This window comes from Nerophis lumbriciformis, linkage group LG11, assembly GCF_033978685.3.
Source record: "Nerophis lumbriciformis linkage group LG11, RoL_Nlum_v2.1, whole genome shotgun sequence".
Lineage (NCBI taxonomy): Eukaryota > Metazoa > Chordata > Actinopteri > Syngnathiformes > Syngnathidae > Nerophis > Nerophis lumbriciformis.
The window spans coordinates 1737737-1757707 of record NC_084558.2 but is presented as its reverse complement, the minus strand read 5'-3'; the positions used below and the strand labels follow the sequence as shown (position 1 = coordinate 1757707).

Below are 19971 nucleotides of genomic sequence, written 5' to 3'. Positions count from 1 at the left end.
CCTTCATCTTTTCATTTCTATCTTGTTTGTAGAATAACATGAGATCAACCCTCCAAGGTGTGGTTTTCCAACCGGAGAGCCAAGTGGAGGCGGGAGGAGAAGCTGCGCAACCAAAGGAGGTCAGGAGGTGTTACTTCCTGTTCTCAGAACCAAGCCCCCCTAACCACCTCCTTCAACACATCCGTCTATCATCAGCAGCACGGCAGCAGTTCAGGTAAATTCTATTCTATTTGCATTAAAACAGCATCATTGCAATATCGCTGTTTTATCATTTACAAAGGATTCTCTCCTTTTTTTTCTCTCGACTTTCCTCCAGGGTCCATGTTGAGTCAGGCTGAGTCGTCGCTGCCCAGCTACAGCTCGCTGTCAGTTTTCTCATCTGGAGTCCAGGTTAGATTCATCCTATATCAGCACTTTGCAAAGCACGACATCCTCCGGGAGCACACCTTACGATAATCCTCGTCTACTTTTACACAACCAATAATCAGCAATTTTAAGCCTGACTTCCTGAATTCTAGTGGAAACCCAACTCATGAGAAATAACTCAACCACTTCAAACTCACTTTATGTTTCACACATGCAACAATCATTTATGGTTCATTATAAAACTAATAGAAATCATATTTTGTACTTTTTAGCAAGCTCAGCAGGAGGATTTATGGAATTGCAAATAATTCATAGAGGCTCAATGATAACTGCCCGATAGACCAATGAAAAACATGACACATTACTATTCAAACTTGTTGCTAGGCAGATTTAATACGGCTTAATGAGAACAGCCCCATAGGACAGTGGTTCTCAAATGGGGGTACGCCTACCCCTGGGGGTACTTGAAGGTATGCCAAGGGGTACGTGAGATTTTTTTTTTAAATGTCTGTCAAAAAGAACTGTGAAAAGAAATGCAACAATGCAATATTCAGTGTTGACAGCTAGATTTTTTTGCGGACATGTTCCATAAATATTGATGTTAAAGATTTCTTTTTTTGTGAAGAAATGTTTAGAATTAAGTTCATGAATCCAGATGGATCTCTATTACAATCCCCAAAGATGGCACTTTAAGTTGATGTGTAGAAATCTTTATTTATAATTGAATCACTTGTTTATTTTTCAACAAGTTTTTAGTTGTTTTTAAATCTTTTTTTCCAAATAGTTCAAGAAAGACCACAACAAATGAGCAATATTTTGCACTGTTATACAGTTTAATAAATCAGAAACTGATGACACAGTGCTGTATTTTACTTCTTTATCTCTTTTTTTCAACCAAAAATGCTTTCATCTGATTAGGGGGTACTTGAATTAAAAAAAATGTTCACAGGGGGTACATCACTGAAAAAAGGTTGAGAACCACTGCCATAGGACATTAAAACATTGGCATAGTACTAGCTAATTAGTACCACTTCTCGCTTATTGATAGGCAGGGTTCATAGGGCTTGAAGGGGAACTGCACTTTTTTAAAAATGTTGCTTATCGTATCGTTCACAATCATTATGGGAGGCATGAAAACGGATATATGTTTTTAAATGCATTCTAAATATTAACCCTTGTGTAATGTTCATATTGTTGTTACTCAGCCAGCTTTTGTGGGTCTGATGGACCCGTTGCATTTTGTGACTTTTAATGCCTCACGATCAAACACGTTTATGTTAAAATACTGAACAGATGTTTACCTTATCCCAATAAACATCTGTTCAGTATTTTAACATGTTAAAATATAAATTATTTTATTTTATTTTTTATTTTAAAATGTTAAAATATAAATACACATCTGTTCAGTATTTTAACATGTTAAAATATAAATTATTTTATTTTATTTTTTATTTTAACATGTTAAAATATAAATAAACATCTGTTCAGTAAAATACTGAACAGATGTTTATTGGGATAAGGTAAACATCTGTTCAGTATTTTAACATAAAAGTGTTTGATTGTGAGGCATTAAAAGCCACAAAATGCAACAGGTCCATCAGACCCACAAAAGCTGGCTGAGTAACAACAATATGAACATTACACAAGGGTTAATATTTAGAATGCATTTTAAAAAATATATCCGTTTTCATGTCTCCCATAATGATTGTGAATGATAAGCAACATTTTAAAAAAAGTGTTTGATTATGAGGCATTAAAAGCCACAAAATGCAACGGGTCCATCAGACCCACAAACGCTGGCTGGGTAACAACAATATGAACGTTGCACGGAAAATTTCTCTGCCAGTTTCTGCATCCCACAGGGATTCTTCTTTTGTGTTTCTGCACCTGCGGTTCCCACACAAGGTTGCAACATTGTTTGTCAACACTGTCTGCTCTCATTTTCTCGCACATTTGACCCTCTGATGTTCTGTGTACCTACACTCTGTCCTCCTCCTGTCTAGGCCTGCTGTGTGTGTGTGTGTGTGTGTGTGTGTGTGTGTGTGTGTGTGTGTGTGTGTGTGTGTGTGTGTGTGTGTGTGTGTGTGTGTGTGGTACACAGAACATCAATTTCCACACTTCTATTAGCCCCGGGTCCAGTGGACCCGGACATCTTATATGTAATAGAAATGTGTAGGGGGTGTGGTCGTTAAATATGTATTCTGATATATGTTCTTCACAGAAAATGAGCCAAAGTCAGTGAGTCTCAGTTTGAAAAATTAATTAATTGTATCATTTTTCTTTTAATAAAAAATGAAAACGGGTCCCACAGACCCGAACACCACACAAGGATTAAATAAACTTAAATACATCTCCTCAGTACCCGAGGAGGTTAAACTGGTCACAACTTACAAGGCCTTCACAACATTTTTTTAAACGTGGCTTAGCAACGCCTACAGCTGCCAGTCCAAAAAGATGAGCCTGTTTTGATGCTAAGATAAATTTTATGTTGTGATGTTGTATTTTATTTTTTATCATATTATTTTTTTCTTTTTCTCTCTCCTTCTTTCTTTTTCTTTTAAATTGTAATTTTACTGCCTTTTTTACATCATGGCCAGGGGACTACAGATGAAAACTAGCCTTCTGGCTAATTCTGGCTTTTTTAACCATGTGTAGTCATGTGTTTTATGAAATTGCATTGTCCCCTTTGAAAAAAAACAATCTAAAAAATAAATAATAAAATAATAAAATATAAGTCTGCTTACAGTGGAGCCAATGGGAGCTCCTCTATTCTGCGTATAAAATCCAATAAATAACTATTCAAAAAGCGACAACAATACTCCATTTACATTTCGAGACTTGAATATTAAACTAGTATTAGTTATGTTGTTATTATAAGTGCGAACACAGACAAACTATTTATAGTGGTGACGTGATCACTACCGTGTGTCCCTATGTCGTCGAATGGTCTGCTGTTTCCTCGCTTCCCTAAGCTCCCTGGAAGTTTATTGTAGATCATAAATCAGGCCTCTCACCTGGAAAGTAGATGGCTGAGAATATAATCCAACAAGTCGGGACACTTTGACAGCCGTTTAGGACTCAGAACTGGCAAGAACGACACGAAAATACACTTGGTGCCCCGTCCACATCCCGTTTCTTCGCGAAGATTATGACACATTTTTCATCTAAATTGGACTATTATTATTATTATTAGCCTTTATTTAACCAGGTAAAATCCCATTGAGATCAAAGATCTCTTTTCCAAGGGAGACCTGGCCAAGAGGGCAGCAGCAAGGTTACATTAAAAACAGTAAACAAATACATAAAACATCACATTTACAACATTAAAACTTGCTCACATGACACATGTGCATACAGACAAGGTAGACTGCAATCCTTTCACAGAAGCTTTAAACTCATTCAACGTAACTAGGGTTTGAAGTTTAATGTTCGATTGTAGGTTATTCCAAGCCTTCGGTGCTGAAAACCTAAATGCTTTCTTGCCCAGTTCAGTTCTTACTTTGGGGACGACAAATTGCAGAACATTCATTGAACGAAGATTGTGACTTCCTTGTTTCTTTGTTAAAAGACAAGACAGATAAGATGGAGTGATACCCAGAATGGTTTTGTAGATGAAAACATACCAATGATTGAGGCGTCGAGCACATAAAGATGTCCAGTTAACCATTGAGTATAACACACAATGGTGAGTAAGGGGAGCGCAGTTGGTAATGAATCTCAGTGCCCCGTGGTACACACTATCCAGCTTGTGGAGACAACCAGCAGTAGCATTCATGTACAACACATCTCCATAGTCAATAACAGGTAAAAAGGTTGTTTCCACCAATTTCTGTTTCACAGTAAAAGAAAAGCAAGACTTGTTTCTATAGTAAAATCCCAGTAAAAGTTTCAGTTTTTTTTACAACATACTGAATGTGCTCCTTAAAACTCAAGTGGTCATCAATTAAAAATCCTAAATATTTAAAAGCAGATACTAACATAATTTGTTGCCCATTTCTTGTTAAAATGTTCTCACACAGTGATGATCTTACAGTTTTTGATGTGGTAAAGAGCATACACTTTGTTTTCTCTGCATTTAAAAGCAGTTGAAGATAGCAAAGTTGTTCTTGTACTCTGTCAAATGCATGTTGTAGATATTTAAAAGCCTCAGCAAGAGTGGGTGCTGTGCAGTATATGACAGTATCATCAGCATAGAAATGGAAAGTTGAGTTCGGTATATTCTGTCCAAGATTATTTATGTAAATAGTGAATAATAAGGGGCCCAACACAGAACCTTGAGGGACACCCTTTTTCACTTGCAGTACGTCCGAGGAGGAACCTTCTATCTGAACAGCCTGAGTTCTACTTGTGAGGTAATTTGCAAACCATCCAACTGCTTGCTGAGAAAAACCAATAGCTGAAAGACGTTTGATTAAAATTACATGATCAACAGTATCAAATGCCTTTGAAAAGTCAATAAAGAGGGACAGACAGCACTGCTTCTTGTCAAGAGCTTCAGTTACATCATTTATAAACTTCATAGCAGCAGTAACAGTACTGTGATTTCTACGAAAACCTGACTGAAATGGTGACAGAATAAAATTGGTGTCCAAAAAGTCTTTTATCTGTTCACTGATAAGGGATTCAAGCACTTTTGCCAGAACAGAGAGTTTAGAGATCGGTCTGTAATTGGACTATATGAACATCTCAGCAGTCCGCATCCTATTGACAGCAGACCTTGTACAGTAAGTGATGTTTTATTATGTCTGTTGGCTCGCATGAAGTCTGCAGTGTTCAGTAATCAGGAAATGAAGAAAGGAAAAAAGCAAGTGTGATGCGTTTTTTAAATCAATGCTTAAAATTATCAAATTACGTAAATATTAAATGTAATTATAAATGTGCCTGTTACTACCTTACATATATACTTACATCATGTATATAAAACCCTAATGGAGGTGTTTGAATGTTATGTAGGGGCTTTATAGGTCAGAATAGAGCGGCTCCCATAGGCTCCCAAGTGCACTTTTGCAAAATTTCACACAAAGTGCAGTTCCCTTTTAAATTTGTTGGTACTACTACTACTCATAGAAATACTATCACTAATTGGTGGCTTGGCAGAATCAATTAGAACTGCTCTTTAGGCCAAAGACAAAATGGCATATGACTACTGCTGTTGCTACCACAACTACTCACATGTTGCTTGGCAGAATTCATAGGGCTCAATAATTGTTGCGCTTTAAGATGCATATTACCACTACCCACTTCTCGCTTGATGATAGGCAGAGTTCATAGGGCTTGATCAAATTGGCCTATAGACACATTTAAAAAAAAAAAAAAAACGGTCTACTACTATAGACCGATTGAAAAAAATGATGAACCACTATTGACCACGGTCTATCTGTGTTGGTTGCGACTTGCCTTCTGCCTGAGTGCAGCTGGAATAGGGTCCAACCCCCCCAACACGGTGGAAAATATATGGATGGACAAAGGGTATACTACTACATATGTCCATAATGCACAATAAAAGCAAGAAAGCTAAAAATCTACAAAAAAAGCTGATTGACGGGGGTGAAGGTTCACCAGCGTGACGGGGAGTGGTGAGGAGAGGGTCATTTGCATCTAACAACTCCGCCTCTTAAAACGACCTGAAAAGGAGCAAAAAAAGTGGCTAGAAAATAGCAGAGGTGGGACCAAGTCATTGTTTTGCAAGTCACAAGTAAGTCTCAAGTCTTTGCCCTCAAGTCCGAGTCAAGTCCCGAGTCAAGACAGGCAAGCCCCGAGTCAAGTCCAAAGTCAAGACTGGAAAGTCTCAAGTCAAGTCCTAAGTCCTGCATTTTGAGTTTCGAGTCCTTTCAAGTCCTTTTAACCACAGACTAATATATTAACACAGATTGTGTATGCTTTTCAAACGCTGTATTTATTTATTAAAACAAGTGCATTTTAAATTGCAGGAAAGAAAATTGTGCTGACATTGCACTTTATAATAGCACTATTAACCAGTCATTTTAAACATTAACTCATTCCTTTACAGAACAAACACATTGAAAAATAAAGTGCAAATGTACTTATTTGTACAAAAGTGTTAACATTGAAAAAACATGACATATACGTGAACATAACAAAAAAGTTGTACTTTTTATATGTCAGGGCCCTATGCTGCATTGCATTTGCAAAAGACCAAATTAGCCAAGAGTCTGTCAGTCATTTGTGCATGATGGGGGTGTAGTATGATGCCACCATGGCTGAAAACTCGCTCCACTGGAGCACTGGAGGCAGGCACTGCCAAGACTCTCATGGCCACTCGGAACAGTGAAGGAAGAGTCTTCATGTTCATTGCCCAGAACAAAAGGGGGAGATAGTTTTTTTGGGTTGGTGCACTACTTGTAAGTGTATCTTGTGTTTTTTATGTTGATTTAATTAAAAAAAGAAAAAATATATATATATTTCTTGTGCGGCCCGATACCAATCGATCCATGGACCTGTACCGGGCCGCGGCCCGGTGGTTGGGGACCACTGAGGTAAACAACCAACAGTATGTCAGAAAGCTAGCTAAAACGGTACACATATTCATAATATAGTATACATTTTAACTGACCTTTATTTTACTATTTTTGTCTTTTTTTAGGTGGCTAAAATACGCGGTGCTGCTGACCGCCGTCTAACGTTACGTGTGATATATTGACTAACGTAACCCTGCTTAAAAAATCACTGAACAAAAAGTATGAATAAGGTAGTGAACTGCAACAGATTCCCGTGTTTGCAATAACGTTATAACGTTAGCAGTGAGTTTACAGCCTCACTGATTTAACTACACAGCAAATAAAAGTCACGTTACTTAGCCAATAAACGTTATCTTACATTCAAAACTTACCGTTCTTTGTGCAACTTCAAATGCCGGACGAAGTTGGAAGTTGTTGCCTCTCCATCAGTCATTTTCGAACCGCATGTGTTGCATACTGCAAACCGTTTTGTGTTGACCACCTCGTAATTTTTATACCCAAACAAAAATATTTTAGGTATCATTTTTTGTTCACTGGCGTGTGGTTTGGACATGTCTTCTTCGTTGGTTGTCCTGCAATTTGATTGGATGAATGCTGTGTGATGAAAACAAAGTAGATCTAATTTGATTGGCTGTTGTACTGAGAGCACACCAGCTGACACACGCAACACTGATAGACAAGTACACAATGAAAAATACGGAGCGCTCCCGAATAACTTTTTCATCTTTGGGTTTTGGGGAAAGTAGCAAGTCATGTCAAGTCATGTCAATTCAAAAGGCTCAAGTCCAAGTGAAGTCACAAGTCATTGATGTTAAAGTCTAAGTCGAGTTGCAAGTCTTTTTACATTTTGTCAAGTCGAGTCTAAAGTCATCAAATTCATGACTCGAGTCTGACTCGAGTCCAAGTCATGTGACTCGAGTCCACACCTCTGCCCTTTACCATGTATATTTTTTATTTTTGGCCACTGTAACATTACACACCTTTTGAACAGTAACACTGTGTTTGAAAATGTAATTGATTCTTTGTACCACCGTTTGAAAATCACTGCTGTTGTCTATTTGAACAAAATCGTATACCAGTACAGACAAATAGAAAAAAGGTATACTCCTATAGACTAATTGAAAAAAAATGGTATGGATGTATTTTTTCATATGACATAATACTCATTTGTTATAATAAGTCATAGGGCTCAACAACTGCCCTATAAGGTAATACAAAAGGCATTCAACTACAATGATTAATATTAATAACCTGTTATCAATACATTAAAATACAAGGATATTTATTTTGGCATGTATTGTTCAGAAGTAATCGTTTTGTTTTGTTGGCTGCATGACTGGAGAAAAGTATTAGAAACCCTCCTATGGCTCTGCATCCTTTCAAACTATATTGATTTTTGAAATATGTAAAGTAAGAACGAATATAAAATACAAATGTATTTCAGTTTTAGGAGTTAAATGGTGGAACAAGCTCAGTGATGAGTGGAAGACATGCAGTTCTTTGTTAAGGTTTAAGAAAGCCTTGAAAGGTGAAATAATTTAAAAGTATAAAATATAGCAATGATTTCTTTCATCCCATTGATTTTTTTGAACATTTATTGTTCCAGGCAATCTAATTTTCAGTGAATATACAGGATAGGCAAATATAAGGATTTGCTTCAGCCTATTCCTTTTTCGGTCATTCTTTTTCTTTTTGTGTGTGTATGTGTATGATTGTTAATATGTATCATCTGTGCTGTTAAATTAATCACACAGCAAAAATGGATTATATGACCGAAATAAACTCATTTCATTCATCCACACTATAATATATTTTAAAGAAAAATAAAAACTAATCATTACTACCTTTGAGCTAATACACATCTTGTATTGGATCTCATTATATTGTGCTTCTGATTGTATAAAGTACGTTACTCCAGCACCCTCTAGCTGTTAAAGTTTGTTACTACACCCAACATGCTTAAAAAACAAACCTTTAGTATATCAGTATATCAGTATGAGGAATTAAATTATGGAATGGATTAACCAAAGAAATAAAACAAAGCACCAATATGATTCACTTTAAGAGACTGTTCAAACTACAAGTGTTCACAAAGTACACAGAACAAGAATTATGATGAACATCTTCAACCCTTTTTTCCCTTTTTTTTATTGAGACAAAGATTATTTATGTATTTAATATTTGTATGCTTACTATGGTATATCAATAATTTATAATTTATTTGTTCACTGTTCTGTTACAGAGATTAAGGAAATTGGATAACATTGCTATGGTATGAAAAGGGGTAGGATTAAATAAGCTCTGCTTCTTCCTACTGCTTTTCGGACGTGCTGTAATGAAACAACTGGAACTGTGTGCTGCATTACATTGTTCGAAACAAACTGAAACTGAACTGACTTGAACTGGACTAAACAATAGCTTACTTCTTGTGTCTTTTCTCCACTGTGTCCCCTCACCTTGCATCCCGTCCACGATCAGTCCATCCCTCCCCAATCGGCCTCCTCCTACTCCTGCATGTTGCCTCCATCTCCATCTGCCCCGCGCAGCTTTGACTCATCAGCATACTCCTCCCCTCACCTGCAGACTCCGCCCTCAGCCAACTCCAACACCGGTGAGTGCCTTCTCAGCAAGCATCGGTAGACACGTCTTTGAGACTGACCACCTCTTCCTCCCCCCTCGCCCTATTAGGCCTCATATCACCCGGCGTCTCGGTGCCGGTCCAGGTCCCGGGAACTGAGCAGCAGGGCATGAGCCAGAACCTGGGCCAGTACTGGGCCAGGTTACAGTGAACGAGCACCGGCCTGACTGAAGAAGAAGAACACAAAAAAGAAGAGTGAAAAATACAATTACACTGGACTGAGCTTTTGCGGATGGAAAATAAGCTCCAATGTTTACACATTTACTCAAGAGCGGCTTTGGTTCTATTTGACAGTACGCTGCTGGGATTTGCTAAGCATTTGCTCAGGCTGCAGGGTAGCATTAGACATAGTTTGGGATTAGGTTTAAAGGGCGTGGACTGTTTCACTGAAAGGATGCAGCGCTACTCAGTAAATGCCAGCAGATGTCTGTAGAGTATTGTGCAGTGGAACCACAGTGTAAGAAGCTGTGCAAAACTTTCCAACACACAACATACAAAGCTGCACTTTGTGGACTTAAATCTGCTTATCCATTCATCCAAAATGAACAATATGGTTATACATGTCAACACAGTGTTTTATATACCAAACAAATCCGGCTTTTTTTCTTTTTATATCACTAGTGAGCTGCTGACAATCAATCCTGCCTGCATGCACTTCAGACTGACAATCAAAGCAGGATGGAGAGGAAATACTGTGAAATTCTACTGCGACACCGCCATGGCAACATTATAAAACCGTGCATGTGCAAACTCAACCACAAGACAACCAGCTACTGTGTTGTACAAAAAAAAAAAAAGGCTGCTCGCACTCCTATGTCCATGCAACTCGGTTTGAGCTGTCGCCATTTGTCTTGAAAAATGCTATTTATTTGTCTTTACACTCCACAGGTCCTTAGTGTAATGTTTATGTTGCTGTGTGTGCGTGCGTGCGTGCGTGTGTGTGTGTGTGTGTGTGTGCGTGTGTGTGTGTGTGTCGTGTTAGTGAACTGTTTAGCTGCCAAGAGTCAACCCTTTTGTGAAGGCCTTGGATCCCTTTAATGACAATAAAACCGCGTCATCCATATAAAATATCAGCGCTCTTTATTTGTGATTAAACCCACATTTACATAGCATCGTGTGCTATCATCGGCGGTCACTCGAAGCGAGTATGACGATCCTCCTGGTAGGGGGGTATCAATCAATCTTTATTTATATAGCCCTAAATCACAAGTGTCTCAAAGGGCTGCACAAGCCACAACGACATCCTCGGTACAAAGCCCACATACGGGCGAGGAAAAACTCACCCCAGTGGGACGTCGATGTGAATGACTATGAGAAACCTTGGAGAGGACCGCATATGTGGGTAACCCCCCCCCCTCTAGGGGAGACCGAAAGCAATGGATGTCGAGTGGGTCTGACATAATATCGTGAGAGTCCAGTCCATAGTGGATCCAACATAATAGTAAGAGTCCAGTCCATAGTGGGGCCAGCAGGACACCATCCCGAGCGGAGACGGGTCAGCAGCGTAGAGATGTTCCCAGCCGATGCACAGGCGAGCGGTCCACCCCGGGTCCCGACTCTGGACAGCCAGCACTTCATCCATGGCCACCGGACCTGTGCCCCCCCCCTCAAGGAAAAGGGGAGCAGAGGAGAAAAGAAAAGAAACGGCAGATCAACTGGTCTAACAGGGGGGCTATTTAAAGGCTAGAGTATACAAATGAGTTTTAAGATGGGACTTAAATGCTTCTACTGAGGTAGCATCTCTAATTGTTACCGGGAGGGCATTCCATAGTACTGGAGCCCGAATAGAAAACGCTCTATAGCCCGCAGACTTTTTTTGGGCTCTGGGAATCACTAATAAGCCGGAGTTCTTTGAACGCAGATTTCTTGCCGGGACATATGGTACAATGCAATCGACAAGATAGGACGGAGCTAGACCGTGTAGTATTTTATACGTAAGTAGTAAAACCTTAAAGTCACTTCTTAAGTGCACAGGAAGCCAGTGCAGGTGAGCCAGTATAGGCGTAATATGATCAAACTTTCTTGTTCTTGTCAAAAGTCTAGCAGCCGCATTTTGTACCAACTGTAATTTTTTAATGCTAGACATAGGGAGACCCGAAAATAATATGTTACAGTAGTCGAGACGAGACGTAACGAACGCATGAATAATGATCTCAGCGTCGCTAGTGGATAAAATAGAACGAATTTTAGCGATATTACGGAGATGAATGAAGGCCGTTTTAGTAACACTCTTAATGTGTGATTCAAACGAGAGAGTTGGGTCGAAGATAATACCCAGATTCTTTACTGATTCGCCTTGTGTAATTGTTTGGTTGTCAAATGTTAAGGTGGTATTATTAAATAAATGTCGGTGTTTAGCAGGACCGATAATCAGCATTTCCGTTTTCTTGGCGTTGAGTTGCAAGAAGTTAGCGGACATCCATTGTTTAATTTCATTAAGACACGCCTCCAGCTGACTACAATCCGGCGTGTTGGTCAGCTTTAGGTATCCCTTTATGGAGGATGCCTGTGCGTGACTTTGTTTAACGTGGGGAAACTGGTGCACAGACAGTCACCACATGATCCTTGGCAAATCCGGGTCAGGGTCCAGTGGCATGGAGTCCAAGACGACTGGGGACCCTTTTCAAGATTCAAGATTAAATTCAAGATTCAAGATCTTGTCATATGCACAGTTAAACAGACAGTTTGCCGTACAATGAAAATCTTACTTTCCCTTCCCTTCAACAAGTCACACGGTACTTAGCTAAAAATAAAAAATAAAAATGTATATAGAAGGCACAGTAAGTAACATAACATTATTGCACATTCTGATTGACAGTCAACAGTATAAATATGGAGGTGACATTTGGTCACAGCAGCAGTTAAAGTATCTTTAGTGATCAAAGGTGAAAAGTGTCTACAGTGATGGTTCACAGTTCGGGGGTGGTCATGGTAGATGTCTTTTGTTCAAAAAGACAAAAGTAAAACGGGGGGGAGGGGGGGTTTGCATTCACAAGTTAGCATTCACAAGCCTGATGGCCTGTGGGTAGAAACTGTTTGTCAGTCTCGTAGTCCTGGATTTCAGGCTCCTGTATCGTCTGCCTGATGGTAGGAGGCTGAAGAGACTGTGCTGGGGGTGTGTACTGTCCTTTATGATGTTGTGTGCTCTCCTGATGGCCCTGGTAGAGTACATGTCCTGTAGTGAGGGGAAGGCTGCTCCTGATATGTACTGAGCAGTTTTAATCACTCGCTGGAGTGTCTTCCTGTCCTTAGCAGTGCAGTTTCCATACCAGACCGTGATTGAGCTGGTGAGGACACTCTCAACCGTACTTCTATAGAAGTTGCTGAGAATTTTGGGTGGCATGCCAACTTTTCTCAGCCTTCTTAGGAAGTACAGTCGCTGCTGGGCTTTCTTTATTGTTTGTTGGGTGTTGTGATCCCAGGTGAGGTCCTCGCTGATGTGGGTCTCGAGGAATTTAAAGGTTTTCACCCTGTCTACCTTTGTCCCCCCTATGTACAGAGGTGTGTAGTGGGTACTCCTTCTCCGTGGGTCAATAATCATCTCCTTGGTCTTGTCTGTGTTCAAGGAGAGATTGTTATCCTGACACCAGGCCACCAGTTCCGCTACCTCCCTTCTGTACGCTGCCTCAGCTCTCCCGGTGATCAGTCCGACGACCGTAGTATCATCTTTTCCGCTGCAGCCTTCATCCGCCATCCCAGCCGTTGTGACCCTCCATAGGGTTAGCAATCATCCTCCGCCTGTTCCACCGTTGAGGTCTTGGGTTGTTCTATCCCCCATAACTGGGCCCACATGGATGTGGGGGTGCCTTCTTCCTTCATCGCAGCCCTTGTGGTAGTTCTTACATCGAACGGTCTTCCGCCTGCTCCGCCGTTGAGGTCTTCACCGTATCCCTGGCTCGGGGGCAGTCAGGTACTAGGCTTTTGCCAAGGGCCACCTGGGGTAACAGTAGTAAAGGGGTTAACCTCCTAGTGTCCCAAGACCCCATAGAGGAGCCTCCACTGCCGGAAGCACTTTAACGTCATGCCCAGGACCGATCGTGTGCTAATGGCATGCATGACTCACACGAGGGGCTCCTGAAGAGGGCAAGGGATGGAAAGCTAACACCGAAATGAGAGAGGGAGACGCACTATCATACAGTAATGGCCTTCTGAGACGCTGTGGGAGATGCCTAAGCTATCCCACTTAATGCAGCGTCGTTAATTTCCCTTGACCTATAGGCGGACAAAAGTATTGGGACACAAGAAGGGACAGCGGAAGGAAATGTAAAGCTACAGTATAACAGCTTTTATTCCTTTTGAGCATGTGTTTGCACAGAAATGCACTTATGATGTCAAAAGTCAGGTGAAGTTCTTCCGTCATGAATTGTGCCGTCCACTAATACGTATCCAAAATGTGTTGCTAAGCGGGCAATGGTTAAATATTTACAACTTTTTTTTTTTTTTTTGTCCTGTCCAGCCACTCAGGCAAATCATATTGTTGATGTAGATGTCCATATTTGCTGCACAGATTTACGTTAAAAAAGAGAAATGTGGGATACTTCTCTTGTTGCCTTATTAGGGCCCGCCATGGCCCATTGCAAAAGGACTCCCACAGGGAGTCCTTATGCAATGGGACATAAGGACCTATTGTATTTCTAAGGTTTTATTCTTATTATTATTATTATTATTAGGGCCCGCCATGGCCCATTGCAAAAGGACTCCCACAGGGAGTCCTTATGCAATGGGACATAAGGACCTATTGTTATTCGATCGTTTTATTCTTTCTTATTATTATTATTATTATTCTTCCGCAGCTTTGCGCACTACTTTGACCCTCTTAACATGCTTCAAAACTCACCAAATTTTACACACACATCAGTAATATACGGCAAAACTTTTTATCAAAGAACCAAACTTCAAAACTCAAAATTGCGCTCTAACGCCCCCTAGGAAAAAAAAAAACTAGACTGCCTGTAACTCCCACTAGGAAGGTCGGACAAATATGAAACTATGTAGGTCTGACTTAGACCTAGTTCTCATAATTGTATGTCTTCGGGCTAAAATCTACAGGAAGTTGGCAATTCCCCCTTCAAGACAAAAAAGTACTAAAAACAGTCACTTTTGCCTCTTTGAGCTGCTATTTGACCCCCTTAACATGCTTCAAAACTCACCAAACTGAACACACATATCAGGACTGGCTAAAACTGTGATATAATGAAAAAACCTAACCCCAAATCTAAAAATTGCGCTCTACAGCAATTTTTTAATAAAACTGACAAAAAACTGCTCCTCGGAAGAAAAATACTACAAAACTGCCTGTAACTCACACTGGGAAGGTCGGAGAGACATGAAACAAAAACCTCTATGTAGGTCTCACTTAGACCTACATTTCATAAATTGACTACCCCCAGCAAAAATATACAGGAAGTTTGCTATTCCCCCTTCAACACAACATTTTTGTAAAAACCTGTCCCCTTTCTTCAAACATTATCTCCTCTGAGTGCGTTTGTTGTTTCGGCTTCAAACTAACACAGGAGAGAGATTGAACCCTTCTGATTAAAAGTTGGTGAAAGAGTTGTGATACCTGCTCCGGTTTTGATTTTATGACCCTTCAAAGACCCGCTGCACTGATGCTCCTGCGGTGCTGTTTTTTTAAGATGGCTGCTCAAAAGCAGGAAGCACCAACGTGCCCACACAATGCAGACAAGGTAGGTACACTAGACAAAAGTCTTGGGACACTTCAGACTAAAAGTAGACAAAAGTATTGGGACACTTAGGACTAGCACCTGCCAAATACGCGGGCCCGAACAACGCTGCTTGCAGCTTTAATTTGTATTTGACTTTATTAAAATGGATTATTATTAATGATTGGCGCAGCCGGACCGGAGCAGAAAGGGATAGAGAGAAGGGGGGGGAAAGGAAGACACAGGGAGATATTGTGGGGACAAGAGGGAGATTAGACAGAGAGACGACAACAACAACAACAGAAAAAAATAAAATAAAAAAATAAATACTACAATAATTATATATTGCATATAGTAAATATTTACAACTAAAGCCCAACACAATTGTTTGTGTTGAGATTTATAAAATTTTGACTACTTACTTTTTATTTTCCCACTCCTGTTTCTCCACAAGATGGCGCTATTTCTTCCTATTGAAAGCTTGCAACAAACTTTCAGCGTTTGCTATTCTGAAAGAATGTCTTGCTATTGAAATAAGTGTGTGTCACTATCAAAAAAAATGAGTGTTTTAACTGCACTTCAGCTTTCTTAATATCATAAAAAAATATATGTAAACATAATATAATCCTTATTTGATTGGTATATTTCAGGGAGAGGTTGTTGTAAAAAAAAAAAAAAGTATTTCCTGTAATTGTAGGTACTTATTTCAGACATGTTTAATAACAAAAAAAAGAGAAAAAACAAAACAGCAACAAAAAGAGTAATGAAAATGAAATGAAAAGAAAAATAACAATAACATAATAACGTGTTTCGAACATGTACAGTCAGTGTTTATATCCCATGTTTACAATTTCACATTCTAACATGTCCAAAAAGGTGTAGGAAGAAGCCGAGTTTATTTAATTTACCCCTTTTCCGTCTCTATTCCGAGGAGACTTGTTCACTTCCTTTTTCAATGCTTAACAACAAATACATTAATAAAAGAAAAAAAATACACAATTGGCTTGTTTAGGGTAAAAAAAAAAAACTACAAAAAAAGCAATAATACATTGTATTTTACAGCAGTTTTTAGAGAAACTGGGATTTATTTGTCCTGAGGTCCTTGAGTGTGCGCTTTAGTTTAAAATCTAACACTATACAGCAAAGCATACAAATCCATGTTCGTGCCCAGTGCCGGCCCAAGCCTCCATGGGGCCCTAAGCAAAATTTGATTTTGGGGCCCTCTATTTCTGCCAATAATATATAAATAATATATAAACTCATTGCGGCTCTGGCAGTGTTGTTTACATGATCCTATTGTCAGCCTGGCATGTCTTTACAAATGACATGTCATTTGTAAAGATATGGGGGTGGCCCAGTTAAGAACATAAATAATACCAATGAATGAACGAATGATGTCCAGAGTGCCACATATGGTTCCTAATCTTAAAATGTAGAAAACATTCAGCTACAAGAGTGGCCTGGGGTTGAACAGTCCAAGTGATAAAGCTTTGTATTTACAGTAAAAGTGTCATCTTGTCTCATCAGTCTTGTACATATTAGTCTTTAATTACTAGTTTATATTTTTAGTTAATTGTTCATATTTAATGTTTACTTTGTACAAAGAGAGCGCAGTCTACTGAAGTTAAATTCCATGTGTGTTAAACATAACTGGACAATAAAGCTGATTCTGATTCACTTTATTATTTTTGGTAACAAAAACCTGAAACAGCAATGTGCAAAAATGTTGACCTAAAATTGTGTTTTTGTACAATAATATATCTTTGATCATTTAGAAATCATCAGTCAGACTCGTACATGCAAAAAATAATAATTTTTTGTTAATTGCTTTTGGGGGCCCCCTGGTGGCCGCGGGGCCCTAAGCAAGCACTTAGTACGCTTATGCCTTGGGCCGGCTCTGTTCGTGCCTGTCTAAAGGCCAAATAAAAACAGTACGCAAATAGTCTTAGAAATGTATTTTACTGGAAAAAGACAATTACAAAAAACAGTGTAATTAAGTAATATTTACTGACTTTTAAGGGATCAAGTAATTCTAAAAAAAAAACTTTTTCGATGTAAAAAAAAAACAAAAAACACTTTGAATATATGATATTTTTACAGCAGATTTTGGGAAGATTATATTTTTGTTCATTCGGCTCAAAAGTGAGTAGATTTTTTTAGGATATGTTAAAGAGGAACTGCACTTTCCGGAGAATTCATATGTAAGAAAAGAACACAAATGTCTTTTTTTTTATGCATTCAAATTTGTGAAATACATCCGAAAACCGCCAACAATACCCCATTTACATGTTATGACCTGAATATTAATCAAGTATTAGCAACAATGATTTTATAAGCACTAGCGCCCTGGAACTATTTATAGCCACACCGTGATTACAGAGAGCTAACTAGCGTAAGCAACTATTGACATATTGAGCTGGTGAGCCGCTGCATCACCTCTCACATGGGTAGTAGCAAGTTGAGGCCATTTACCGTGAAGTTGATCAACTTTGACATTCAACTTGGACCTGGAGATTGCCAGAGAGACATTAAAAGACACCTGTTTGAACTCATCTTTTCCATTTTTTTTTAAACCTCCGTGAAGATTATAATTCTAAATCTAAACGGAAGATATGAAGTGAGAGCAGACTATGTACAGTACGTAATTGTTTTATTATGTTTATAGTTTTTATTTCTTGTTTAGCATTTAGCAATAGGGCTACTTGATGGATCTGCTTAACCCTCACCTTCTAAAACGTGTTGCTCATCCTCCTTATATTCAGACTCAAAAAAATAAGGTTCTGGATCATCGTTTGTCCCAAAGTAATAATTTTTAGCTCTCATGAAGTCTGCCCTGATTAGTAGTAGTTGTTATTTTGTTGTGATGCGTCTGTGAAATTAATACGCCGCCGTATACTTAAAATGACAAAAATACGTAAATACTACATGTTATTGTGACTGTGCCTGTTACTACATTACATATTGTATATACTTACAGTGTGTATATAAAGCATGGATGGACATTTTTTTAGAGCGCTTTAAATGCAGAATACTGCAAATCATTTACCTCTATTGTTAGCTGACTCTTGCTGGTGTTTATTTACAAGTTAGAAGGCATAAAAAAAGAAAGACATACAGTATGGGTTCTTGTCTCACGTAAGGATTGTGAATGATTGACAATAATCAGAAAAAAGTGTAGTTTCCCTTTGAGGGTCCCAACACTTTTGTCCATATACTGTAATTCAGTGGTGGCTAATGATATTTCAAGGAGGGTAAGTTAATTTCCGGTCTACCTGTCAGTGTTTAGGGATGGTGGAGGGGCTTACAGCAACAACAAGCTATCCATACACTTGGGTAAAACGGAATCCATCCTATTTGGGTCCCACATCAACCTTAAGAAAGTCAATGACTTCACTATAAAAGTGGGTGACATTGTTATCACCAGGAAAGATGAGGTCACCTACCTAGGTTCCATTCTAGAGGCTAATCTTTCCTGTGATAAAATGGCAACCAAGGTAATCAAAAAGGTCAACCAACGAACGAGATTTCTCTATAGAATCTCCTCTCTGGTCAACAAAAGCACCATGAGGATTCTGGCGGGAACTCTCGTTCAACCCTTTTTCGATTACGCATGCACCTCCTGGTACCCTAGCACCTCCAAAACCCTCAAATCTAAACTCCAAACATCCCAGAACAAGCTATAGTCAGATTACTTCTAGACCTCCACCCAAGATCCCACCTCACTCCTACCCACTTCTCCAAAGTGGGCTGGCTCAGGGTGGAGGACAGAGTAAAACAACTTGCACTGAGCCTAGTCTATAAAATCCGCTACACCTCCCTGATACCGAAGTACATGTCAAACTACTTCCTTAACGTAAATGACCGCCATAACCACAACACCAGGGGGAGCTCCACTAACCACGTTAAACCCAGATTCCGATCTAACAAAGGTCTTAACTCATTCTCTTTCTATGCCACATCAATGTGGAATGCGCTCCCAACAGGTATAAAAGAAAGGGCATCTCTATCCTCCTTCAAAACCGCAATAAAAGTTCACCTCCAGGCAGCTACAACCCTAAACTAACACCCTCCCTGGATTGTTAATAATCAAATGTAAACAATCAAATGCAGATACTTTTTCTTATGCCTTCTGATCTCTCTCTCTCTCTCTCTCTCTCTCTCTCTCTCTCTCTCTCTCTCTCTCTCTCTCTCTCTCTCTCTCTCTCTCTCTTTCTCTCTATGTCCACTACTTGCTGTCCATATCCTACCAAGTCAGACCTACACTGTTTCAATATCCATTTCTGTGTTCTCAATTGTTGATGACTGATGATAACAACCAAACCTAACCCCCCCCCCCGCACCCCTCCACACCCCGGATTGTAAATAATGTAAATAATTCAATGTGATTATCTTGTGTGATGACTGTTTTATGATGATAGTATATTTCTGATAGTATATATCTGTATCATGAATCAATTTAAGTTGACCCCGACTTAAGTGTTCAATTGTACGGAATATGTACTTCACTGTGCAACCTACTAATAAAAGTCTCAATCAATCAATCAATCGGTCAAACACCTGCTGCTCGTTCGGGAGAAAAACAGCAGAGCGACAGAAGTCAGGGTTTCCAAACATGTGTACAATCTCCAATAACACCAGAAATAGATGTTGCATTTGTTGTTAGTCATTTTTAACAAAGAAAGAGTCAATGAGGGGCTTAGAAAAGTCTCCCGATCAACACAGAACACATCTGAATGAAATTTTAAAAATACTCCTTTGGTGGTTTATATTTCCAGATCCCTATTTCGCTCATTTAGCTGTCAATCAAAAAGGGATTCCGCCTCAG

At 39.3% G+C, this 19971-nt stretch overlaps 1 protein-coding gene across 1 annotated transcript in view; it reads left to right on the top strand.

The window, feature by feature from the left end:
- mmp25b (matrix metallopeptidase 25b) overlaps positions 1-19971 on the top strand; it is a 67324-nt gene that overhangs the window by 11860 nt on the left and 35493 nt on the right. Inside the window, exons 5-9 of the mRNA XM_061967877.1 lie at positions 58-214; positions 317-390; positions 9324-9456; positions 9534-9624; positions 9778-9908. Of these exons, the coding sequence (XP_061823861.1) occupies positions 58-214; positions 317-390; positions 9324-9456; positions 9534-9624; positions 9778-9908 (586 nt within the window). The remainder of the gene's footprint in view (positions 1-57; positions 215-316; positions 391-9323; positions 9457-9533; positions 9625-9777; positions 9909-19971) is intronic.